At 38.4% G+C, this 27,546-nt stretch overlaps 1 protein-coding gene across 19 annotated transcripts in view; it reads right to left on the reverse strand.

The window, feature by feature from the left end:
• Positions 1-27,546, reverse strand: part of Patj (PATJ crumbs cell polarity complex component) — a 353,456-nt gene that overhangs the window by 221,453 nt on the left and 104,457 nt on the right. For 18 of the 19 annotated variants that reach the window (XR_012449877.1, XR_012449876.1, XM_074079945.1 and 15 more), the window contains 5 exons: positions 23,850-23,973; positions 17,077-17,248; positions 7,775-7,846; positions 6,573-6,750; positions 1,532-1,642 (listed from right to left, as the gene is read on the reverse strand). Coding sequence is in view for 17 of the 19 variants with exons in the window: in XM_074079945.1 (XP_073936046.1) it covers positions 1,532-1,642; positions 6,573-6,750; positions 7,775-7,846; positions 17,077-17,248; positions 23,850-23,973 (657 nt within the window). In the remaining 2 variants the exon portion in view is untranslated. Of the gene's footprint in view, positions 1-1,531; positions 1,643-6,572; positions 6,751-7,770; positions 7,847-17,076; positions 17,249-23,849; positions 23,974-27,546 lie in introns of those variants that run through there. The other variant, XM_074079942.1, reaches the window with a different exon arrangement.

Consider the following 27,546-nt stretch of genomic DNA (forward strand, 5'->3'; position numbering starts at 1 on the left):
AATTAACTCCATCAACTGAATGCACTCCCTTGGCTGGAACCACACATAGTTCAACGCTTAACCAACCAAGTACACAATGTGGTAGCCTGTTACACCACACAGACAACTGATGTGAGAATGGCATGATGCTGAAGAGATTTTCTTCTTTTGAACAGCTGAAAGAAATTGCACTGTTCATGTCATCCAAGCAAAAATTTCCACTTTAGCTCACAAGCAAAGGCTGGATTGAAAGTTTAGCCTTTTTTGGTTGACTTTATTACCTATTTAAATGCTTTGAATATTTTCCAGCAGGGCATTCACAGTTGGCCACATAAATGCATAATCTGATTGACTCATTTTTACTCAAAGTTGTTTCTTTGTTAAGATCCATTTGGCAAAGACTAATCGGACCAATTTTCTGATTGAATTCAGTTTCCGGAAATAAGAAGGATGGACACAACAACATTCTCAATATTATGAGTTAAAAAACTGTTCTGAAAAACTAAATTGCATTTCAAATTTTAGGAAAAGGAGAGGACTTCATTCAGTTCACTGCTTTCAATTAGCTTGACAGTACATTTAGCACTAAGAGTCGAAGGCCCTGTACTGCAGTGCAGTACAACACAGCAGATGCTGCCTGAATCAGGCAGAGGCTGTGGCCTCCTGTGTGCGAGAGGTGACAAGTATGCAAAATACACTCCCACCAGAGCAGCTAGCCCATCTACTTCCCCAGTTTGCTGTACAAATTTTATTTTCTGAATGCTCGATGTAAAGGAGTTTGTAAAGGACTACATTAGTATATTGAAAAGCAAATAATTCTGCTAGATATGTAGGTTTTCTACTGTTCACAAGTGCCTAGGTTTTGAACAGCTGTCTTTAATTACAATGGAAAATATTGTTTCCAGTTATAGGATTTATGGGTGACATTTCTGTTGCACATTGCAATATGATATACACATCCTGCCACCAGTACCTTCTTATCATAGTTCCAATTCCATACCAAATGAGTAATTATTAAAAAAAAAAACCTGTTATCGTTAAATACTGTCATTTTTCAATTCAAATCTGATATCAGACATACAATAATTCAACACTGCCAACATGTCCGCATTTACATGCTTTAATAAATATATAGCATATTTGATGGATCTCTAGAATGTTTTCATACCTGACTCTCTTCGCATTCAAAGCATTTCATAAAGTAACTGGCTCAGAAATGCAAAGCTACTCAACAGGGAACCAAGGAATTAGAAACAGGTCTTTGACTCCACTGCTTGTGACTTAAGCTATCACACACTGTAATGACTTCAATTTGACCAGCAAATCAAAATTGGAATGGGAGAAATGGAAATTGAAGTTAACAACTAAATTTGTGTGAAGCTAATACTGTTTCTAAGTAATACTATAGCTAAGTGACAATGAAGATATGTGGAAAATTTTTTGAAGGCAAAAATTTGATCCACAGGTGTAGAAACAGCACTGTGGGTTGGGGATGTGCTTGCCTTGCAAGACTATAGTATTCAACTTGTAGAAAACAGGAAGTAAAACTTACTCTTGGGGTGGATGATAAGCTCTGAACCACAAACACCACAGGGTTTCCTGCATTCTTAATGGCCTCAACTGCTTCACTGTGGGAGGCATTCTGCAAATCCACTCCAGACACCTGAAACACAGAAGCAATTTATTCTGATTGGAAAAGTATGAGGTATTATGGGCAGGCGAAGTCAAAGTTCATGTGGATTGTCTACTTATAAGAACAGTCAGAATCTAATGATTTAGACCACACCCAGGGGGGGGAAATAAGATTGGCCCATGAAATGTGTTGCTGTCTCAGGACAGGTTTAAGGAAAATAATGTTGCACCTTCAGGAAAAGTAACCAAGACACATATATCATTATAACCTTGATTAAATACAGTGATCCAAAACTGGTAGCTCATAAGGCATAATTTCATTTAAGAGATCATGTGAAATAACACAAGCCAATTATGTAATAGAACCATAAGTTGTCACCTGTCACTAGCATAGCACATAATTTTGAGTGGGAGCAGGGGATTTTGGGAGTAACTCTCTGGACTTTTATTGTCTCTTCATTAAACAATTTGCCTAATTTAAACAAATTGTCCATTATCACATTCAAGAATTCAACATTTCTTAAACCATGTTAAAAGAGAAACACTCAAACACCCATAGGTTCTTTTACTAAAAGGGGTCTACATCCAGTTAGTTTGGGTAACTAACTGTAAAGGGCTCCTTATTATAGAAACTTGGAGAGGCTTATTTATTAGCATGTCCAGAAATCTCCAAGAGCACACTGTATTTACCAAACATATCTAAAAACCATCTTGGTTTTCCTCAGCTTCAGAACTATAATCCAAGGATTCATCTATTGCCTCAGATGAAGATCCATTTCTGAAAAGTTAAGTTCTCACTTCCTAGTTTATAAAAATTCTTTATTTTATGCATCTAAATCCTTCATGTTATTGCTTTCAGACACTTGTTATACAGAGAGAAATGATTACTAGGCTGTACTTAAAAACAAAACAAAAGCCGGGTGCCTGTGGCTCACGCCTGTAATCCTAGCTACTCAGGAGGTAGAGATCAGGAGGATCATGGTTGGAAACCAACCCAGGCAAATAGTTCACGAGACCCTATCTCGAAAAAAATCATCACAAAAAGGACTGGTGGAGTGGCTCAAGGTATAGGCCCTGAGTTTAAGCTGCAGTACCACAAAATTTAAATAAATAAATAAGCAAATAATAAAATTAGAACAAAACAAAAACTTTATACTTTTCACAGGAAAAAAAGCAAACAAGTGATTCGTTATATTTGATATAACATTTAGGAAATGTAACCTCTGAGTTTGGGAAAGTACAGATGATTAAATCCGAGAGAAAGTCTTGGGTTCTTGTTACTATGTATAACAAATGATGAGTGAGAGAACATTTTATATTCAACTGACAATAGAAACAGATGAGAGGCAAAAAACAAAAACCCACCAAAATTTAAAAAGATAAAAGTACAATTAATCCATTAGGGAACAGGTGAAGATATTCCACTGGAAAGGATACGTAGATGCAAATAAGCACATGAGAACGTGCTACATGCTAGCTATGATGGAAGTGCAAACTGAAGCCAAAATGAGATATCACTACCTGCCTAACAGAAAGGCCAAAGTGGAAAAATACTAACAAAGCAAAATTTGGTAAGGATATGGAGAAACTTGATCACTTATACATGGCTAGTAGGAATGTAAAATGATACAGCCACTCTAGAAAATAATTTGATAGGTTTTTTTCAAAAACTCAGCAAGTATGCACTTGGATATTTATCCCATTTCATTCAGGAATCTGTATAATATTTATAGCATCTTTATTTGCAATAGCTAATAATAAGAAACTACCCAAATATCCTTCAATGGGTGCACAGTTAAGTAATGTTATATCCACACCACAAAATGCTACTGCTGTAGTCTGAATGTTTGTGCCCCCTCAAAGCTCATTTATTGAAATCTAACCCTCAGGTGAAGGTACTGGGAGGTGAGGCCTTTGCTAGGTAATATTAGGTCTGGCAACTCTGCCCTCAAGAATGAGATTAGTGCCCCTGTAAAAAATGCCCAGGAGAGCTAGCTCCCCTCTTCCACCTGTGGGGATAAGTAAGAAGATACCTTTTATGAAACAGAAGCAGGTCCTCAACAGACACCTAAGCTACCAGTGCTTTGACCTTGCTCTTCCCAGCCTTGAGAACAGTGAAAGATAAATTTCTATTGTTTATGATACTTGGTTATAGCAGCTAAACAGACTGAGACAATTACTCAGCAATAAAAAAGAATGAGCTTCTGATACAATAAATTAAATGAACCTCAAGGAAATTATGCTGAGTAAAAATAAAGCAAATCTCAAAATGATACATAATGTATGATTCCTTTTGTGTGATAATTGTGAAATAACAATGACAGGCATGGAGAAACTGATTAGTAGTTGTCCTAGACTAGGGATGGTGAAGCACTAGAGGGGTCACATAGGGGTCTTGTGATGATACAGGTGAGGTTTGTTTGTTTATTTATTTTTAGTGGTACTGGGGTTTGTACGCAGGTGCTCCACCACTGGAGCCACTCCGCCAGCCCTAAATTGAGCTTTTGGAGTGTGGTGGTGCTTATGCAAGGCCACATGTATGATTATGTGATAAAACTGCTCAGAGCTACACACACACAGGACTGCACATATAACTAATGAAATCTCAACAAACTGTGGGTTGTGCCACTGTTAATTTCTTGGTGCTGCTATTATTACATAGCGAACAAAGGCCACTGAGGAAAGGGTACATGGACTTTCTGGGACATTTCTCTGTAATTTCCTATGAATCTAGAATTATTTCAAAATAGAACGATAAGGGAAAAATACAAAAAAAATTAGAATTTAAATAGATCTGATTATCTAAGTAAAAAGGAATCTCACTTATATTTTAGATGAAGATTATCAGCTTAGATTAGAGAAGCAAAATCAGGTTAATGGTTGTTCACAAAAAACTAACAAAAATAAAACAACAAAGAACAGTAAAAAAAATTGAGAAAGAAATTAAGGGATGAGGATGTGGCTCAGTGATAGACCACTTGCCTACCACACACAAGACCCTGGTTTTGATCCCCAGAATTACAAAAACCAAACAAACAAAAAAGAAAGCTGAAGAGCCTGTGAATTGTCTTTGGCTTTTTTTTTTTTTCCAAATTAACTTACTGCCTCTCTCCCTCCTACTACATTACCATGTAAAAATGGTAAGGGAAGACACTTTTGGTCATTTTTTTTTCACTGCCATATTATTGGTGTATTTAGAATTCTTTCTAAAAATTTCACAAAAGCAAATGTAAGCTGAGCATCCCTCACTCAAAAAAAATCCAAAATTCAAAATGTTGCCAAATCTGAAACTCTGTGAGTGCTGGCATGATGCCATAACTGACCTCATGTGACAGGTCACAATCAAAGTACAGTTGCAGTAAAAATAATGCATAAAATTACCTCCAGGCTATGTGTATAAGGTGTGTGTGAAGCATAAATGGAATTTCATGTTTAGATTTGATTCTCATCCCCAAGATACTGTGTTACATAAATGCAAATATTCCAAAACCCAAAAAAGAACCAAATCAGAAAACACTTCCACTCCAAAGCACTTAAGATAAGGAACATTCAACCTCCACAACCCCAAATTTGTATATACAGAGCTGCTTTTCTGTAGTTGTTTAACACTCACAATGATGCTGCTGGGTTTGAATTCTCATTTCCATTTTATTTGGAAACAAGTGATATGGTACATCTAATAATTTGCCCAAGAACAACAACAATTAGAAAAAGGACAGAGTCCAGACTTCAGTCTCCAGAACTGAACCCCACAGCTGATTATCATCATCAGAAAGTGCAAATCAAGAACAAGCAGGTATGATGAATACAGCTGCAATCCCAGAACGTGGGAGGCTGGGGTAAGATATCAAAAGTTCAAAGCAAGTCAGACTGGGACACATACGAAGACCTTAACACCCCCCCATTTAGATTTATCCCAGTTTCTGATGGAAATGAAAACTTTTTTTCAATTTGTATATGTTTATAAAATTTCTGTATTTCTTTTTGGTATTGATTTATAGTTTTATTCTATTGTGATTGGATAAGATACAAGAAATCATTTTAATTTCCTTGTATTTGTTAAGACTTGTTTTATGGCCTAAAACGTGATGTATTTCAGAGAAAGTCCTGTGGACTGATGAGAAGAATGTGTACTATTACGCAACTGAGGTGCAGACTCTTCTGTGGATGTACATTAAATCCAGGGGATCTACGTGCAGTTTAACCACGATGTTCTTCAGTCTGGAAGACCTAGCTATTGGTGAGAATAGGGTACTGAAGTTACCTACTGTGACTGTACCTGGATTTACTTGTCTCCTTATGTCCAATAATAGTTGTCTCATAAAACTGAGTGCAACAATACTTGATGCATTTATGTTTTCCATTGTTATATCTTCTTAAAGACCTTATCTTATAAATAAGTGAATGAATGTATGAATAAATAAATAAATGAACAAGCTTCTGGGAGTGAGCTACCCACTATGGTGCCATCGAATAAACTCAACACAATATTATATTCAGATCTTGGGGGAGTCGCTATGCTTTGATTTGCCTTTACAATTTAGTTCCTGCAAAGCTCATCACAAGTGAAACATGGATCCGCCACTCCCATGACGCAGTCTTTGACTTTATAAGGTCAATTCCTTTCTCTAGACAAGCACAGGTATCCCATTGACCCATTATTATGAAATTTAGAGCTCGTGAAAGGTTTGGAAGAAGTATAATATCTACCGTCTACCCCATTATCCACAGAGCCCTTTGTTAAATTATCTTTTTTGAGTGGCTAAGGTTTCCATTTTATCATTTTATTTGCTTTCCCCTAGACTTAGAAACTCATAAATTGTGTGTACAACGTACAAACTAAGGCTTACAAATAGACAATACCAATTGTATAAACACATAAAGAAAGGTCTTCAGGCTAAATGGTTCTTTTACTGCCTTAAATATTTTTCAAACAAAAGTAATATTTTAATATCATTTACCGCAAGTATTTTATCTCCAGTTTTAAGTGCGTTGGTTTTTCCTGCTGGACTGTCTTCTAAAACTTGTTTGATAAATATACCTTTAAGCTCCTCTCCATTCTTCAGACGTTTTATAACTGTTTGTCCACCAACAATACTGATACCAAGAGACACATTGGGTTCTCTATGAATCTCAACCCTACAAAAACATAAACATTCAATCATGAACAAGTTAATTTAACTTGCTGAACTGTCTCTACATGTATTCAATTTATGATTCATGTTTTATAAAAATAAATTTTCTAAATGTATTTTTACAAATGTTATTCCAAAATTGTAAGATGTTGTCAATGACATGCAAAAGTTTAAAATCTGAAAAAGATCTCTAAAAACAATACATACAGCTCTTAAGAATCAGACCAGATTTAGCTAGGCTTTAATGTTCCCATCTCCTGTTATTAATTTTTTTTGCATGTGTTATTTATATCTGTAATATCAGCAAAGAATGAACTGAGGAAATAAAAAATGGGTGAAAAACTAAGAAAGCCACATATAACATTCTAGTAAAAAGCTCAGACTCAGAATAAAATAAAATTGGCACTGAGAGACACAGCCCATGCTTCTTTTCCTAGTCTGAAGGCTAAGCTCTGTAGTTCTCAAATCAGAGGACAGATTTTATTCACTCCTAAGCCTGGATGATATTCTTTCTTTCTGCCTAATAAAATTTGTCCTTATATATATTATAGATTTTTGCTTAAGCCACAGACACAGGGCCAGCAATTAAATCAAATTTAAAAGTAACTCAGAAAGCAAATCCTAAGAGCTTTTAAGACAAAACTCAGAATTTAATCAAGAAAAGGACAGGTTGGGTGGCAATGGAAAGGAGAGAGAGAGAGAGAGAGAGAGAGAAGCTAAAAGAAGACCTATAATCTTAAAGTGCAGACCTGGCAAGTATTGAAATCCATGACCATATCCAAGGAAAGATGTTACCATAAACAAGACACAAACTTGGCCTCTACAGGGGAGGAAAGTAGAGAAAAACTGATATGTAGGAGAAACCTCAGCTACTGCTGCTTATACTCTGCAGCTTCACTACATTCAAGGCAGCCCCACCTGACTTGCTTAATAATGCAGGCATAAAGTGCATTCAGTTCATTATCTACGATCCTAGACAGACATCTGTGCTTGTGCTACTGAGAAAGCCAACAATGTTACCCACATACATTCTTGGTGGACCCCAGTGGCTGTAGTTTGGTGTTTCTTCTCCTTCTCCTTCTTCTCTCTCAGGTAAGTCACTGAGGGGAAAGAAAGTAAAAAAATACAACTCATAAGACACACTCTTAGTCTTCTAAGTTATTGGAAAGCTTCAAAATCACACAATGCATAGAGAATTAAAAGTTCTTAATTTTTAAGCTTTTACAACATTTGTTATCAGTAAATACACAAAGCAAACATATCTACTTTAATATTCAATATAACAAATCCCCATGCAACACCAGAAAAATCACAGAATGATTATAAACACTTATTGGTGAAACTCCAGATGATATTTTTCTACAAATTTGTGCTTGCTCTGTACAATTTTACTTTTGTTTATCTACCACTATACAAAATACATTTGCTAAAACTTGGAATTGGTTGACCAAATAAAAGAACAGGCTAGTATTAATTGACAGGTCAACATGATACTTCTTTCAATTACATGATACCTTTATCAATCACTCTAACCCCAAATGACTTCTATCATTTGTATCCTGTGAACATTTTGTGCAGTTACAGAGAAATTTACTTACATTATATAATTTGATCTCATACCCTCCCATTATATTTTTACCTGTTAAGTTATGTCAGAATGGAACGGCTGAGCTGGATAACATAAAATGCTGACTTAGAGTAAATGGTTATAGGAGTCATGTGATCTAATAGGATACAGGCATTATCATTTATTATCTGGCAGAGGAGCCATTGTAAGCTCAAGTCTAATCTGCATCATAAAATAGGTATGTGATGTTGGACCATTTAATAACATGTGCTATCATAAGTGGTATTAGTCTATACAAAGATACAGGCACTGCCTTTTGGGTTTCATTTTCCTAAAAACTCTGAAATAAGCCCAGCTGGTTGCAGTATGGTATTTTACTCTTGAGGAAGGGAGGCTCTGAAAAGGTTCACAGACTCCAAATAACCTGACAACCACACCACACACAGCCTACCCTTTCAGCACCAAGTGTCAGTGTGCCAATTTTCTCTGAACTCTCAAGTAAGTACCGAATAGAGTAGCAAAACTCCACCAACCTACCACTCCACAAACTTTTTAGGAAATAATGATCGTAAGTCCATGTGAGAAGGAGAAAGTCAAAAGAATCTAGACAATCCAAACATCACTTTAATAGTTGGGATCATTAACATCTTACCCATGACCAGATGGCTTCCTTGCCTTAGCCAGTCTAATTTTTACAATTTAAAAGTATCATTCATTCAGGGAAAACTACTTGGCCAACACTACCTGGTTATTTATCTAATGTCTTCTGCTCCCTTCTTCCTTACCATCATAACTTCCACTTTATTCCAGGTGGCATTATGCCCAGTTTGGAAAAAGAAAGTACATTTTCTGGATTTCCTGAACTGTCTGATATAGTTTCAATTAGTGGTATAGAAGCAAAAGTCCCTGGATGAGACTTCCAGGAAAATTCAGGAGCCTTTTTCTCTGTGCCTTTCTCTTATTCTTGCCTACCATGCAGAGGTGACATTGGTGGTACAGTTACCACCTTCAGATCTTAAAATAACAATGAGGACTAAGGCCATGTGTTAAGGATAGAAGAGGAGCAATGACAAAGGTGTTAAGATCATGAGATAGGATTCAACCCATGCCAACCCAAGAACAACTCTTCAGCTCTTTTTATGTGAAAACAAACTAAGCCCCTGTTTGCTTAGGTCACACTATGTGGATTTTGTTTCTATGAGCAGCTGAATGGTCCCTCAATGACACCCACAATTCACCAGCTTCTGTGACCTGTCTTCATGCTGTCCTATCACATTCTTGTTCCTGGCACATGTGCATATTTGTATTTACTGGGTAGCTGTAATCACAGCACAGACTTTCATATTCTGGTGATTCTATGAAATAGTAGCAAGGATTAGATGAGATATAACTAGTGTTTAACTGAGGTTCAACCAAGATAGTCTTTTATAATTTTTTCACTTGATTTATATAAAAAATTTCCTCATATATTACCATAGTATTAATCACTTTTTATTTAAAAGTATCTTAGTTAATGGCACTGATATATTGCTATTACAATATATGATACACTTAGATTATATCCTATTTTTGGACTATGGACATTATTGCAAGGAATAGTTTCATGCTTTGCTGTATTCTAGAAATAGTTAAATAAACATTCACTAAAATAAGACTGAAAACTAAGATTAAAACAACATTGAGTGCTGGAGGCATAGCTTAAATGGTTGAGTATCTGCCTAGCATGCACAAAGCCCTAAATTCAAACCCCAGGGCTCCCCTCACCCCAAAAGAGTCTATCAATTAAAAAAAAAAAAAAACACTGAAGCCTTCTCTGCGTTTTCTACTTTCTTGCACTCCAAATCATGATGAGCATTAAAGGGGAAAAATAAGTATTTTTACTATGGCACATTTATACTATCACTACATGAATTAAATCCTTCAAATAAAAAAGATCTGGGGGGGGGGGGGCATAGCTCAAACAGATCATCTGCCTAGCAAGCACAAGGCCCTGAGTTCAAACCCCAGTACAACCAATAAAACTGCAATAGAAGGGCAACCACACTTTAACAAGTAGTATGGGCAACTTGTTTTTCTAATTAAAATAATGAAAACAAAGTTTCCTAAACTACTGGCTCTCACATGAAACATCACAGTAGGGGAGCTAATGTCTGTTTTAGAAAACAATGAAAAATTGTTTTCTTAGATAAAGTATGCAACAAAAGGATTATTCTGATGGAAGACACTGATTTTTTTTTCATAGCATATTGCCTTTCTTCAGGGAGTTGGTATACAGATTTTTTTCAGATTATTTCATACCTAACAAAGGATAAAACTTGTGAAACCTATCCATGCAGTAGTTTCAGCAACTATGTCAACTAATGCAGTCACTTTACCTTGATGAATGTACATATCTTTTAACCCAAAATAGAACTTAACAGTGAAAGTAAAATACTTTTACTGCACTGTATTAAGATGTAAATTTATAGAAGCACATTTGAAATATTAACAAGTGATTTCCAACCTCAAATTTTATAAATTCCATTGTAATTAACCATGAGAAATAGCTCAGCCAGACTTGCAAACCCTAAAATAATTGAATTCTTTAAATATGCACAACATACAACACCAAGAGCGAACCCCAATGTACACTATGAACTCAGGGTGTTCATCCAGGTTCATCAATTGTAACGAACATACCGTTCTAGTAGGTGATATTGATAATGGGGGAGGCTGTACGTGTGTAGGTAAGGGGGTATGTGGGAAATCTCTGTACCTTCCTCTCAATTTTGCTATGAACCTAAAACTGTTCTAAAAAAGCTAAGTCTCAAAAAAAAAAACCCTACATTCAACCAGGTTTTTTTTTCAACCAGTTTTATGACCAATTTTTCCTCCAAAGGAACTAACCATCAAATAGATACAATGCTTTTTTATTTCAGCCTTTATAACAAATGCCCAAAGTTATCATTCTGTGAAGGAAAAGATGGAATACTCCATTAGTGAACAAGTAGACATTAATGCTAATCCATGACCATGACATACGATCTTTCTGCAAATAAAAGTTTCAACATCACACAAAAATCAGATGACTCCAGATAGCCAAGGTGATCTTTCCTCTTAATAGTACTTTTTATCATATAAAATTTCTACTTACTAAGTCATATGCAGGTCAAAAAAGCTCAGTGCTCAGAAATGGTGGAAGCAGATAGAGCTCTGATTGTGACTACATGATTTCAATATTTCTTTGTCCCCTTTTAATACCGATTTCACATGGCAGTTTTCTGCAACATGTCACAGAGATATAAGCATTTGGAAGCAGAAAACGTGGGCACTAGTGTTTTCCAAATTAGTGCAGTTACTTACACAGGTGCTGCACTATAACTTTAAAGATGCGAAGCAAATCATTATGTGACACCAGTATGTAAGAATTCAACATTGCCTTACATTAATGTTTAGAATGACACACACACTGTGTTGCAGTAAAAAAGCAGACACAAACAACAGCTACTGTATGACCACATTTATGTGCATTCCAGCATGGGGAAAATTAAATTACAGCATTAGAAATCAGATTAGTGGAGGCCTGGTGTAAGACACTAAAAAGGGACAGAGGGGAACTTCTGGATGACAGAAATGCTTCCTATCTTCATTGGGGTGTGGGCAACATGAATGTACATTTATCAAAATGCAGCAAAGCATACCTTAAAATAAGTGCATTTCAACTGTTGGGTGCCAGTGGCTCACACCTGTAATCCTAGCTACTCAGGAGACAGAGATCAGGAGGACTGTTATTCAAAGCCAGCCTTGGGCAAATAATTCGTGAGACCCTATCTCAAAAATTCCCAACACAAAACAGGGCTGTCTGAATTGCTCAAGTAGAAAAGCACCTGCCTAGCAAGTGTGAGGTCCAGAGTTCAAATCCCAGTACCACAAAAAGTACGTTTCATTAATGAGTAAAATTGTGTTTGTTTTGTTAAGAAACAAAAGTCCAAGCCATACATGATAAATTGCTTGGGTTAACTTGACTTCTCTCTTGGCTTTCTGTACAGTCTGGATTAGTAATCAAACATCTAACTTCATTTTCAAAGGCATTAGAATATTTCTGTATACTTCCTGTCTTAAATTTTCATACGTCACTTGTAGTTTGGGTCACAGCTGTGGCAATATTGTAAAACAGGAAAGTGTCATGTATCCCATACTCTTGCCAGTAACCTCTTCTGTCCTCGTTTTGTGTGTGTGTGTGTGTGTGTTAGAGAACTAAACCCAGTGCCCCAAACATGCTAAGCACACAAGCTACCACTGAGACAGGCCCCCAATTTTCACCTTTCCCTTTTTTCTTTCAACTCCAAGGTTACTTAAGGGTAACCCTCTCTCAAATACATAAATTCATTCTCTGCTAAATTACACATAACTTTTGGCAGTTTAACTCAAAGGCAAACCTATTAGATATCCACCATTTATTTAGAAGGTGCTAAATTCCAGGCCCTCTATTTAGGGACTTAAAATACAACATTAACTCCTTTAATCCTTCCCCAATCATGGCACCCTGCCTCCTATTTTACCTCCCACTATTCATAACAAAGTTCCCAAAGCCTAAAACCATTTCTGTTCATTTACATCCTCTTTTACCTACAACATGGGGTTTGGTTTTTTAAATACAGGTCTTTTGCCTCAAGTTCATTATCCTCCCCGCATTAGCCTCTGACATTTGCTTCCCTTACTATGGTTTTATCCTATCATTAAATTCAGCAACAATGGATGTTACCCAGAGAACCCATCTTGCCCATACACTGATCATTGTCATTGCCACTGCTACCACCATCACTGCCAATCTTTTATTAAACATTCACTGTGAGCAAGGCATTATTATATCACTTCCCCTGACTTTACTGATGTATAGTTGACAAATAAAATAATGTAAATCCTTTATATGCATTGTTACTTAACCTATGAGGAAATACAGGCATAGGGAAATGTCGGAACCAGCAGTGGGACCTTGCCTGTGTGAGTTGGCATCTGGCCTTGTGAGAAAGCCAGACATCCAGAAAAACAGTATTCAAGGTTCCCAGATGGCTTCGTGTCCTTCAGATGTAAATAAGAAAGTTATGCTGACCATGTGCTTCTCCTGCTTCTCTGTTCCCACTTTAAAAGAGACATAACAAGGAGTTAATTTCCCTGTACTAATGTAACCTTGACGTGTAATACTTGGCATGCTTTTTCTGACCAAATGCTCTCTGTGTAAAAGGAGTTTATAAAAAGCAATGTATACTTCATTAAAGTGGCTACTGAGCAGGACTCAGTAGTCCCCTTATCTTTTTACGGCTTCGGTCACCCAGGTTCTGCTGGTAAACAGCATTACAGGGAAACCTCAGTGTCACATAACTATAACAGAGGAAGATTTGAACAGTGTCCACAATATATTCACACTGAAGACCTCCTCTTAGTCAGTGAAATGCCCTTGTCCAGCACTATGGGTACCCATATGTCCTTAACAGCAGATGGCAGAGATGAGGAAGAAAAAGATGGAAACTGGGTGAGTTCAGAAGACATGATCTCACTGACCTTAAGAAAAGAGAGGATATTTCAAATATGTTTACCTGGATTCTCTCTACAGTCTTCCTTTCCACACTGTCTGTCTAAAGATCTCTACTTTCAAGGTACCTTTGATACCTTAATACCAGTACAGCCTCCAAAGGAAAGGAGAGGTCAGCTTGATGCAAAAACACAGTGTACACTAAACAACACAGTCATTAACTCCTTATCTTCAGCACATGTGAGCACATGTGTGTGCTCATAGACATCTGTGAGGGGTCTACAAAAAATTCATGCAAAGAAGAAACTCTATAAAGTGTCACTCAGCACAACAGGATACCCCAACAGCCTTAAAGATAAACTTCCAAACTCAGGAAGGCTCATGAGTGGCAATAAATACCTCAGAACCTAACTACTGGAGGCATGCCTTTAAAGGTGAAAAGAGGGGAATATGATTTACAGGAACGCTTTCAAAACCACTGAGATTTAAATACATCATAAATCTCTGACAGTAAGCCAAGAAAGAATTTCAAATATAAGACAGATCTCCAAAGACACAAGTTAGTTTGGATCTTTAAATGCCTGTGCCTGCGTTAAGAACTCAGCCTGTCCAAGTGCTCACTTGAGGAGAAGCTGGTGGGAGTAAAGCACATCTTCCCTCTCAGAGGCTGGGAGAATTGAATGAGACACAACTCAGTTTGCACTTCCTCTTCTATGCAAGGCAGTGGGGTGGGCTTAGACGTGTACTTAGATCTTTACCAGTTCTACAGTTATAATTCCACAGGTTAGAGTAGCAGCCCCACTTCTGATTTCTTCTAGCAGATTCAACTTGCAACACTAAGCACAAGACAAACTTAAAATTCAAAGGTATCTCATGTGGAAAGCAATTTGGCTGTATTAAAAAGTCATAAAATATGTTCCCAACTCTTCCACCTAGGGGTATGTCTCCTAAGGAAAGAATCATTGCTTATTTATCTCTATGTGGTCCTCAGGAGCTGCCCAGAACACAGGGCCTGGCAGCGACTCTCCTCTGACATTGGTCTGGTTCCGTTGAGTGAAAAAGCCACCAGTTCTTCCAATGGTTGGGCCTACCTGTGCCCATCCCCTCCTGCTCTGGAAAGTTTTTTATGAAGCTTTTATGTATAACTCTGGGCAAAGGGTACAAGCTGCAGAACAGAGAAATGCCCACCATCTAATATGAGACATTTCATATGCCAGCATAACAGCAATTCACGATGTTACACCTTGTAAGCTTTTCCTTCCAACATGCTTCCCTTGATGGCCATACCTCTACCCCAAGGCCCACCCTGCACGCTATCTGTCATACTCTATGCCATCTCCTTGGTCTGTAAGCAAACTATTCTAGCCCTCCCCTCTCACTGCACTGTCTTAGAACCTGCACTTCAATATCTCTGGATCCTGCCAAGGATTTCATACTCAGATGAGTGGTGCTCATTCTGTCACTCCCCGGGGAGTAAGAATTTTTTTAACTCCTCCTACCCTAGCTTCAAAAGCTAGTCTCTATCCCTGTACATCTCCTTTTAACACCACTTTCCTAGCACTCCATCACTCTGAGTAAATAACCTCACTCTTGAGTGTCAGAAGAAAAAATCATGGGTCATTGGACAATAATCACCTTGGATTCCTGCCCCAAGCTATAAAAGGTACTGGCTTTTGTACTTCTTTTTATTCTTGGCACTTGTCTCAGTGGAGAAGGTGAGCTTTCTCTTATCTAATGCACCTATCTAACTCTCAAAAGCTAATCTCTCTAGGTGTGCAATGTCCTCCCTTCCTAGAAAAATCTTCAAGACTGTTTTAACTGCGCCCTCCCCACCCTCTTCCTAGTCTCTACATATTCCTTTGCTACATTGTCTAGCAAGCAAATAAAATTCTCTAGAGTTTTTTCATACACATATGAATGTGGTCATACATAATCTATACATAATACATAATTAAATGTGTATGCAGTGATGTATGTGCATATTTATGTATGTAGTTATATATATGTAACACTTACCCCTTTCCTTGATACGATGATACCTTGGAGTTACCTGGGTCAATATGCAGTATTAGCCTCTTTTCATAACCTGGATTCTCAACACTAGTCTGTTCTTACAGTGTACAATTTCTGACTTTTTCTTCAATTCTCAACCCATTACTGTCTGAGTAGTCCACTTTACTGAAAATGCTCTGTGCTTACTAATGGCATTTATGTGGCCAAGCTTCATGAAAACTCCTTTGTCTTATCTACTTTGACCTCTCTGTAGCTTTATGATCACAGCCTGTGGTGATCTTTTTGTTAAAAATGCTCTCTTCTTTTGGTTTCCAATTCAAACTCTAGTTCATCAATTTCCTTCTACCTTTCATTCATCCCACTCGACTCTTCCTCCAACCATGCCTTAAACACTGCTCTTTCACAGGGCACCAATCTTGGCCCTATGCTCTTCTTACTGTTTGAGCTTCCCCTGGGTGACCATTTAAATCCTGGAGTTTTATCTACACTTGATCTTGCTCCCAATGATACATGCTAGAACAGACTTCAACATTAATCTTCAGACTCACATATCTAATGGATTCCACTTCATTTTCTGGTTCTATGGGGATTTCAACATTCAACATGTCCTAAAATGAACTCATCATGACTTTCCCTTCCAAGCTGTTTTTGTTCCTTTTTTTTGGGCGGTACTGGGGTTTGAACTTAGGGCTAATACCTTGAGCCACTCTGCCAGCCCTTTGTTGTGATGGGTTTTTTTGAGCTAGGATCTCGAGAGCTATTTGCTGAGACTGGCTTCAAACCCCAATCCTCCTGATCAGCTGGCATTACAGGCATGAGCCACTGGCACCTGGCTCCTATAATCTTTTATCAAAGACTTACCATCCTGTTATCCATCTAGTTTCCTGCTCTAGAAGCAGGAGTCATCCTATTCGTAACATGTTTAGTCACCCTTCCTATAGATTCTCTAAGTCTTAAATCCACCCCTCAATTCGTCCTCAAGTACATTTGCCTGAGTTGTTAACACAAGCTCTAAATTAACCCCCTATTCTCTAAGCAAATTCTCTATGTCATCCATTTTGTGCACAATAACATAAACGTGTATGCATGGTCCAATGACATTAACATAGTAATTGTCTGATATAGTAGATTTAGTCATAATATTTTCTGTATTTACCAAATGATCCACCAAAATTGTGCAAAAAGCAAAAAAACAGAAGCCTATTTTATAAGGTGAAAACAGAGAAATGATACCATACCATACACCAGTGGCATATCTAGAAGACGACATCCCCACGTATGCTGAGGCCTCTGAAATACCGCGGGTCCTGGGGAGCTGGTATAAAGGCAAATCTTCTTGTTCCCTTTCAGCCACAGCAGGAAGGTCAACAAGCATGCTGGCACCTGGGACATCATTTGGAGTCATCATGCCTGAAGAGCAAATTCACAGTCATTCTTCCTTTAGCCACTCAACAAACAGCGCCCACTATGGGCAGGCAGCCTTCTAAGCAGAAGACTGATAATATTAAAGCAAGTAAGTGAAAGACTTAATGTTGGATGGTGGTAAGTACTACAGTGAAAAATGAAGCCAGGAAGGGGGATGGGATTGCTCAGCAGAGAGGTTACTGTTTAAGTATGGCTTACTGAAAAAAATGACATTTTAGCAACATTATTATTTTATCAAAAGAATTCCTTTTATGATAGTTTTCTAATCTTACTGCACATTCTCCTTTTATCAACCTAGGCTCTTCCAATTATAGGTTCTCTGACAATTAACTAAGTAAAAAAAGAAAAAAAAAATCTCTCCATGGAAAAGCAAATAATCAAATAAGAATGCTTAAATTTTAAAAAGGCTTTGTTTATAAATTTCAGAATCATTTTACATCTGTTAACACATTTAATTCTCACATCAAACTGTGAGTAGAAAGAAAAAAATACTATCAACTGTTTTTTATGGATGAAGACACTCAGGTTAAGGAATTTTGCCAATTTTTACCTGGCACGTAAGGTATATAGAGTGTCATAATTTATTTAACTATTTATAGCATTTTTTGCCAAATTTTTATTAATTCTTATTTCTACTTAAGAGGGTTCATGTAGTAAGCTTGAGAGGCACTGGTGGAAGGAGGAAGACAGCTGTGGGCTTTACTTCTTGTATTCTTCCCTAGATTTAGGTAGTATGTTGTAGGATTTTCATATTAATATAAAAAATTAGAAAAGCTATGATTTTTGTCTTTCCATTAGTTCAAATAACCTTGGAGGGGGACAGTCTGGTTTCACCACAGTAGATCATGTGCTGACATACTATGTACAATAAACATACAACATATGGACATGTGTACATGTATGCCCAGGTATAGTCATGACACACAGTCATGCAGATAATGCACAGGGTTCAACACAATGATTATCTATGGAGAGGGCATTACGCTGCATTTTAATAGTTTTACTGCTTAGAAAGAAAAGATGTGGGATGAGGAAGGAAGCTGACAGGCAAGTTACGAGGGTAGACAGGGAGTTTTCTCATTTGAAAAGATAACAACCAAACCATGTCCTTATAGACAATTTTTATGTCTATTTTGTGTTTATCTGCATTATCTTACCTCTTAGTCCTACCTGAAATATCTTTATAAGGGGCTCACATTTCACTCAATTCTCAGTCAAATGTCCTCCTACTAAAACAGCCTAGTCATGCCACCCCTATTAAATAGAAACCCACCTCAAATACTCCATATCCCCCTCAGTGCCTTACTTTCCCTCCTCATCCGTACCACAGCATTAGGACTTGCTAAGTAGGACATAGCAGCACTAGCTACCATTAGGACATGGGCTCCACAAGAGCTGACTATGTTTTGTTCACTGCTCCATCCTCACAACCCACATGGAACCTACATAGAAAGCAACTAACAAGTACCTTTGAATGAGTAAATACCTGTTTAATAAATCAAAAATGAGTTTTTAGTTAAAATGGGAGAAGATACTGTTTGCCTAAGAAGAAAGCAAATCAAAACTTCAGAGCTAATGTTATCATTAGAATGGATACTGGGTCCTTGCATCACACAGTCCATTTCACAGAGCATGTGCAATGTAAAACACTGTCAGTGAACACAGAGTAATTACAGACAGAAAAGTAGCATGGTTCAGAGCTGAGTGTGCACAGCTCAGTGCACAATGATATACAAGGCAAGGGAGAGGTCCAGGAGGCCCAGCTATGGAGCGCCTTAGTGCCTGGAAAGAACCCTGGACTTGGCAGGGCAGGAGTCTCTCCCAGAGATAATGGGGGCAACCTACAGGTTCCATGAACCATAGATTAAAAACAGTTTTTCCCTGCAATATATTTCTTTAAAATGATGTTCCTGGTAGGAAGAAATTTTAAAATATCACAAATTTCATAATCAAAGTGTTGGCTAGAAGCTCAAGCATATGAAAGATGATGAAACACTGTTTTACAAGAATGGGAGACAATAAATAATATAGCATTTATTCAAACGATAAGAAAAAATGCATACTCTTATCAAGATTACAGACATCTATTATTTGTACACTTCTTGTAAGTTTTTAAATCTTTCTGGCAGGGAACCTGAACTAAAAGAAAAAATGGTTTAATGTAAGTAACTTCTACACTTTATTTTATTCCCCATCAAACAAATGTGAGAAGACCAAAAACATGAAGTATTACTTCTATGGCTCATAGAGGAAGACACTAAAACTACAAAAAAAAAAAAAAAGAAAAAAGAAAAAAGAAAGAAAGACAAAGCTTTCGGTACATCCAACATTAATGTGGTTGTTGTTCATTTGCTTTTAAACGTTTGCTCGATGAGTGTTCAGGAAGCACCCTCCACTGCCAGGAACTCTCAGGTACTCGGGTGCACAAAGCTAACAAAGTTCCTACCACTGGGAGCCACATGCTAGTGTGGACGGACAGACTGAACACTCTGAATGACATCAGAGGCGCTAAGTTCCAGAAGGAGAAACGGCTATTTTAAATAGAGCAGTCAGGGACCTGGGGAACCCGTCCTGCTCAAATCTCTAAGTGTGCTGTGTAGAGTAAACAGTGTGAGGAGGCAGACTGGTTTGAAAAGCACAGAGCTTAAATGGTGTTTTGATTTGTCACCACAAAAATCACTACAGCTCAGCAATGTGACAAGCAGAAGAATGCGACACAGCACAGGTGCCCTTCAAACCAAACTAAACCAAACAACGCAGAGAGAAAAAAGAAAAATCCTAAAACTGAAGTCCTTCCTGTGAGCAGGGAGCACTAAAAGAAGTCCCAACTGACTTTGCCATTCCCAAATACCTTCGCTCCATCTGCTGGGGCCCACATTCCTACAAAATAGTCAAAGCATTGCCCAGCTGCTCCAGCTTTGGCTATCTGTGCCTCTTCACTGACGAGAAGGGGACCTAGATGTGGGAGCAGGACTTGGACAGGAATGGGGACAAACAGAGTTGGGAGAACAGGAACTGATTCTGTCTGCAGAGCTTCTTCCTGTGCAGCTCTGATGGTAAAAAGTAGTCTGTTAAGTCACACCATAGGCTGCACAGGTTACTGTAGTGTGTACCACTTCTCATTCCTGCTGCACACAGAGGCTGCCCGAGTCCTTTGCCCACTGACTCGTCACTAGACCCTAGTTGCTGCTCAGGCTCACATCTCTCACCTCTTAACACACACTCTACAGAGCTGGTCACCGAGTGCTTCCCAGCACCCACGAGCCCATAAAACAAATCACATCCTGGAAGGCCACTGCAGTCATTAGGTAACAGACATAACAGGGGCACAGAGGTTAGAAAAACAGGGAAGTTAAAAAAGAAATATGCGCCTGGATGGATGGAAGTTAATGCTCACAGCAGAGGAATGGGGAAACTTTAAAAAAGTTTATACTTGGTGTGGTACCAAGAACAGAATGGCATCAACAAAAGGCAAACAGAATCCGAATAGAGAGGAGATTGTGTGATTGTATAATGTAGCAACTGAAAAAAAAAAAACAAAAACCAAAAGTAGTGAGATGATGTTGGTATTGAATAACCACACATGAGCAGTATGTCATGCTCTCACTTAACAAATACTTCTTCAGTGTACTATGGCTACAGAAGTCCTTCAGAAGCTCAGTTTACAGCATGTGCACTGACTCTGGAGGCCAATGACAGACCCATTCAGGACAGGGAAGTTGGAAACAGGGAAATGGAGCTACTTCTGCCCAAAATCTTGTAGCACTAAGTATATTCCTCATTTGGAATTTATTGTGTGCCTTACATTGTTAGTCACGCTCATTCACAGGCTCATAGCCCATGGACAATATAAGTTCCTTCAGGATACATCATTTTGTTGGTTTTGGGTTTTGTTGTGATTGTTGTTCAGTTCTGATGGGGCTGGGGCTGAAATCTAGCATGCACTCTATCACTGAGCTATAGCCTTACTCAAGGATACCTCATTTTTTATTAACTACAGGGTCAACAGCAGCCTATTATACTTATGTTCTCAAAAATGATTTTTAAAGTAATTGTACTATAGATAAATCTCAGACTGCCTGTTCGTAATAGAGTGGAGGACTAGAGGTATGGCTCAAGTGGTAGAGCACCTGCTTTGCAAGTGTGAAGCATTGAGTTCAAACCCCAGTCCCATCCTACTCCTTCCCCTACCCTCCAAACCCTGGCCAAAAAAAAAAAGCACAAGTAATAGAGTGAACTAGCTAAAGACTTGAAAGGGGTCTCAGCACCTGGTCATAATTCTTCATTTTATAATTGAGAAAATGGAGAAGCTGAGGCTTGCTTGGTGACATGGCAGGTTAATAGCTCAGCACAGAGGGCCTAGATTGAAACAGAGCCTGTTGTTTGCTGGACAGGAATCTCAGGAAGAAAATGAGAAGCAGAGTAGAGTTAACTCAATATGCATGCCACTGAAATCTGCATCAACCATGGATGGCATGAATCTACTCATGTCCTCCACATAGCATGCATGTTGGAGGTTCTCAAAATCTTTCTCTGAAAGCATGTGGTTATGAATGCTTTTCTAGTGGGGACAGTCTAAGATACATAAATTTAGTATATTCCTAAAGTTATACCTCAAACAATAAACTTAACATAGGGTCTTGCAAAGTAACAGACTAAGGCAATGTAGTGGTTGAACGGTGTCCCCTACCCCCCCAAAAAAGATATGTCCATGTTCCAGAACCTACAAATGTAACTTATTTGAGAAAAGAGTTTTTGCAGATGCAAATAAGGTAGAGCTCTTGAGGTGAGAACATCCTGGATTACTCAAGTGACTCCAAATCCAATGACAGGTGACCTTATAAGAGACTGAAGAGGAGAAGACACCACAGATGGGTAAAAAAGGAGGCCAAGTGAAGACAAAGGCAGAAAGTGAAGTGATACTGCCATATGGAGCCACCAAAAGCTGAAAGAGCAAAGACTAGACTCTTCCCTAGAGCCATCAGAATGGCTTATGAGACTGATGTGGGACTTCTGGCCCCCAGAACACTGAAAGAGATTATATCTATTGTTTTAAGCCATCGAGAGTGTGGTGATTTGTTACAGCAGCCATAGGAAGCTAACACAGGCAGTAGAAAGCATAGACAGTAACTCCGAAGTCATTTAGATGACACAACGAGCAGGGCTTGGGGTGGGAGGACTGGACCATCCCATGAGAACATCATCCCTTCCCTGTCTTCTACCCAAGTTCACTCCCTGGCACTCATCCATATATATCTAGTCAACTCCTTTCAATCCTGAGGGCACAAGGCTGTGGTTCGCAACCAAGGGCAGTTGTGCCCACAGGGAGACATCTGGCAATGTCCAAAGATATTGTGATTTTGGTCAAGACTAGAAGAGTGAGCATCACCAACATTCCAGGGTAGAGGCCAGGGAAATAGCTGCACATCCTGGAATGTACAGAGCAGTTCCCCACTCTACACAAGAATGATCTGGTCCGAGGAAGTCCAAGACTGCTGCCCAGTATCGATGGTAATCAAACAGGCTCAGTCTGTGCATTCATTTTGTTATAAATCATGAACAAGTTCTTAATATTCAGCAAACTATAGAAATGTGAATTTTAAAAAGCAGTGTACCTGGAAAGCTTGGGGGCAAAAAAAAAGTCCCATTTTCTCTCAGCCATAATCTTAAAAAATTCATAGACTCATTTAATCATAGGCATTCAAAAGCAACTACCCGTGCACTGTTCTGACCCACAAGGAACTGACGAGTGTTATCCAACCATAGATGCCTCCAATCTGTACCACTAGGATTCTGTTCTGCAGTTTTTACTCAACAGAATCCTGATCTCACATCGATCTTTCGAAAGTACTCTCTCTACCCCCACAACGACATCTCAAGTACATCAGGAGAAATGCACATGGAGGGCTTCTCTGTAAGTAGATTCACAGCAGAAGAGAGAGTGTAAATCTTCACCAGTGGCTCCACAAAGCCCGGGGCTAGGAAAGAACTCACCAGTCTTATACAGGGATGTTAATATCACAATGACACTCAGGAGTTCAGTGCTGAATGCAGAAAAGTTATTTCTTAAAGTCAAGTTTTTAAAAGTATATAGGAGTTTACATCAGGGGAGACAAGGAGAGGCATGATATTTTTAGAATTTCTTGACGGAAACTAAGCTATTAATGAACTAAAACTGACTATAATGTCTGGCTATGAAAATGTTTCATGAATGTTCTAATATGCCTCTCTTTATTAATATTTAACAGTGCCATTCAATGAGCTAACAATACCATTTAAAAGCATCAGAGATTTTTAACATACAGTAGTAGACTTATTTCAATGTAAGGTACCAGTTCATGTTTTAATCCATACTGCTAATAAAAACCAAAATTAGCCCTCCCAGAAAACAGAATCTGACATTTCTCTGTTGAAATCTGAACACAGTTGTTCTTCCAGGTGTTCTGAAGCAGACAATTGACAAGCAGATTTAAATTCAAAGCATCTGAACGAATGAAAATGTGACAGTGAAACTCACTATACACAATATAAAACAGAAAGATTGCAAATAGTCAAACTTGTGTTGTAAGAAACAAAAATCACAAACCTAAATCCAGGCTGCCTTTTGCCAATGAATTGAGATTCTCTAGATCATCAAATCTCCCATGTTGACTGTTTTCTTCAGCAGAAGGTACAGGTGGTAAGGAATCATAGCCAAAGGTTTCTTCCATCTTGAAAGGGAGAAAAAATAGAAATGCATTCCTCCTTTACGAAACAAGTTGGAACAATGTAATGTGTTCAAATCAGATAACAGTGATAGCTGAGCACTGGCCCTGCAAACAGGCATCCTTACATGCTAGTTTATCCTGCTGGGAACTTAATATCTCCAAGAGTTCATACTAGTAAAATCTGCCCTAGCCAAACACTAGATTTTTAATACAAACGTTGTTGCAGAACATACGTGGATTGAAATAAATATATACAAGGAAGAAGAGCAGACGGTTGACCACAGCAGCTGAGGTCAGTTGTTGCTGATACCCAGACCGTAAACAGCTCCACTGCAGATCCCAAAAAGACACAGTAAATTTTCATATTGCTAAGCATTCTTTTTTGCTTGTACAGTTTGTTTTTATTTTGTAACAGGGTTTTCCTATATAGCCCAGGCTGGCCTGGAACTCAAAATCCTCGTTTCATCCTCCTGAGTGTTAGGATTACCAGTGTGCCACCATGTCGCCTTGCTCTTCCTATCACTCTTACCTGCCTGATGATGACCCAAACTTAAAGCCTACAGCTAAACATTGTAGAAGCTGGGCATGGAAGTAGTACATGCCTGTAATCCAGTGCTCAGTGGCTAAGGCAACAGGACTGTGTTTGAGGCCACCCTGGGCTACATAAGTTCCCTGTCTCTAAACATCAAAACAAACAACAACAACAACAAAAATTTGTTGAAAACACAGTGCACTTTCCTCTTTTCTTCTTACACACATGTCTTTTATGGTTTTCTAAAGTTCAAAAACTGTCAGAATGCTAAAATGTTTGTGTCCTTCTAAAATTCATATGCTGAAATTCAAATCCTTGAAAGGGTTAAATATGCTATTATGACATATCAACTGCTAAGTTAAAGGCACTTGAAACACAGCAGGTGCAAAAAGATCACTTGGACCCTCCTCTGTTTAAGAGAGGAAGATGAAATCCTATTTCCTGTATGAAAGACATGCTCCCTACACAAGAAAAAGCAAGGTCAGCATCCTTAGCTTGAAGGATGAGAAGGTGAAACACAGAACACCTTACAGACCTCATTAGGATAACATCTCTTAAGACTTCTAAACTTTAGTTACACTTGCACACTGTATTATTCTTCTCCAATCCAGTACATAACTCATTCTAATTGCTCTTTGGGTCTTTATTTTTTATGAGGACTCCTATGTCACATAAAATTTGTGAAATTAATTTGTATGCTTTTTTACTGTTAATCTATCTCATGTCGATTTAATTCTAGGACTCTGCCAGGATAGAAATGGAGTTTTTCAGCCCTTATTGCCCCAAGGAGGAGGTATTAGGAGGTAGGGCCTCTTCTGAGGTGATTAGGTCAAGGGCTCTGTCCTCATGAACTAGATCAGTGCCCTTATAAAAAGAGGCCAGAGAGTGACTCTTTGGCCCTTCTACCATGTGAGCACACTGTTACAAAGTTATATTTATTAAACAAAAATCAGGCCCTTCCCAAACAGAGAACTATCAGCACCTTGACCTTGGATTTCCTGGTCTCCAGAAATGTGAGAAATAAGTACATTTTATTTATAAACTACCCAGTTTGTGGTATTTTTGTTATAGCAGCTCAGCTAAGATATACAACATAAATTTTCATCATTTTATTAGGATTTTTAAATTTTTGTTCAGAATATATGAAGTATATATTTTACAGTGATTCACTTTTTGTAGAATTATGATCAGATCTTATGAACTGGTATACCAAATACTGTCTCACATCTGTAATCCTTGCTACTCAGGAAGCTGAGATCAGGAGAAGTGAAGTAAATGTCAGTTTGGGCAAAAAGTCAGGGAGATCCCATCTTAAACAACAGCTGGATGTGGTGTCAAACATCTGTCACCCTCAATCTGCAAGACGTGTAAACAGGAGGATCCTGGCTGGAGGGGGAGATGCAATACCCTATTCTAGAAATACCTAAAGCAAAAAGGGCTGGGGGTCTGTCTGAAGTTAAGAGTGCCTACCTGGCAAGTGCAAGTCTCTTAGTTCAACTTCTAGTATCACCAAAAAGAAAAAAACCAAATCTCAATGAGACAGTACTTCACAATCTCTCTCTCTCCCTCCCTCTCTCTCTCTCTCTCTCTCTCTCTCTCTTACACACAAAACCTAGAGCAAAGAGGATGAGGAGAAACTGGAAACTGTGCATGACTGGTGGGAATGCAATGTAGTACAGCTGCTATGAAAAACAGTATGGTGTTTCCTCAAAAATAAATAAGGAATTATCATATGTTCTGGCAATTGCACCTCTCTGTAAATACCCTGTGAAAGTAGATGATACCAAGGTGAAATAGTTCTTGTCAGACCCAGACAAAAATGGAGCTGGAAAGTTAAGAGGGGGAGGACTCATGCCTGCCTATCTGAGAATGAGGTCTTTCTCAAGAAGCTTCCAAGGGTACAAAAGAGAATTCTTCTCACTCTAGCTGCACCTCATGCTTTGCAAGCCTTACAGATAGGCACAGATTTCAGTTACAAAGTTTAAGTTCTTTAAGGCTGCAACAACTTAGACAAAGTTCTTGTATTAGCTACATTCCTTCTCAGACACATCCAATCCCCTAGGCCTCTCTGGATCCAATCAACATTTACCATTCAAGGCCTAGCAAGGGCACTTCCACCAGTAAGCTCAGCCAGCCTCTGCCTCATGTCTTCAATGAACTTTATATTCAAGTAGATCATGCTAATTTCTCCCTTTTTAAAAACTTCCCCTTGCCTCAACCTCCTTGGACATGCCCAGTATTTAGTATGGCACATGTAATCCCACTGAAATGCTGTCATTCCCAAATCTGTACCATTATTCTCTGAAGAATTTCTGATTGTTACTTAGACTGACAACCAAAAGGAACTGAAAGCAGTTCTGTATCTACTGAGGTTCACAGCAGCATCCACAAAGATCAAAGGTAGAAGGAACCCAAATATCCAAATATCCACCACCAAAGAATGGAAAGCAAAAAATGGCATGTGTGCAGGGCCCTCTTGGAATCCCGCAGTCGGTATGGATGATTTTACGCTAAAGATATTTAAGATTCAAAAAATGCAAAGAGAAGCCCTCTTAGAGCTTCCCTTGTATGATTAAAAGCAGCAACTGTGGGAAATGAGACTGTCAAATGTCAAAGAGGTCCGAGGTCCGGTCCACTACCAAGAAGAGTAAGCCTACTATGAAACCTCTCTTGAAGAGTAGAAAGATTGATCATTTGTTCTTCTGAAAACCCACTGTCTTTCCTAAACAAACAGAAAAAAAACCTTTTTGTTCTTTCCATAGAAACCATTCCTTTTCCTCTTGTTAATGCCTTTTGTCACTTTAATTTGCACTCTCCCAGGCATGAACCAGAAAGCAGAGGAAATGTTTGGTTTTTTTCCTTCTAACATATACATACAAGGGGGAATTACTGGGCTCCAAAAAGGAAGTTTTAATAAATAGTACAACGTGGATGAACTTTGAAGACATTGTGTTAAATGAGGTAAGCAGACACATAATAATAAATATTGCCTGATTCCACTTCTAACAAGTACTCAAATTCGTAAATAGAAAATAGAATGGTGG

The sequence above is a fragment of the Castor canadensis genome, chromosome 7 (genome assembly GCF_047511655.1).
Source record: "Castor canadensis chromosome 7, mCasCan1.hap1v2, whole genome shotgun sequence".
NCBI classification, from domain to species: Eukaryota; Metazoa; Chordata; class Mammalia; order Rodentia; family Castoridae; genus Castor; species Castor canadensis.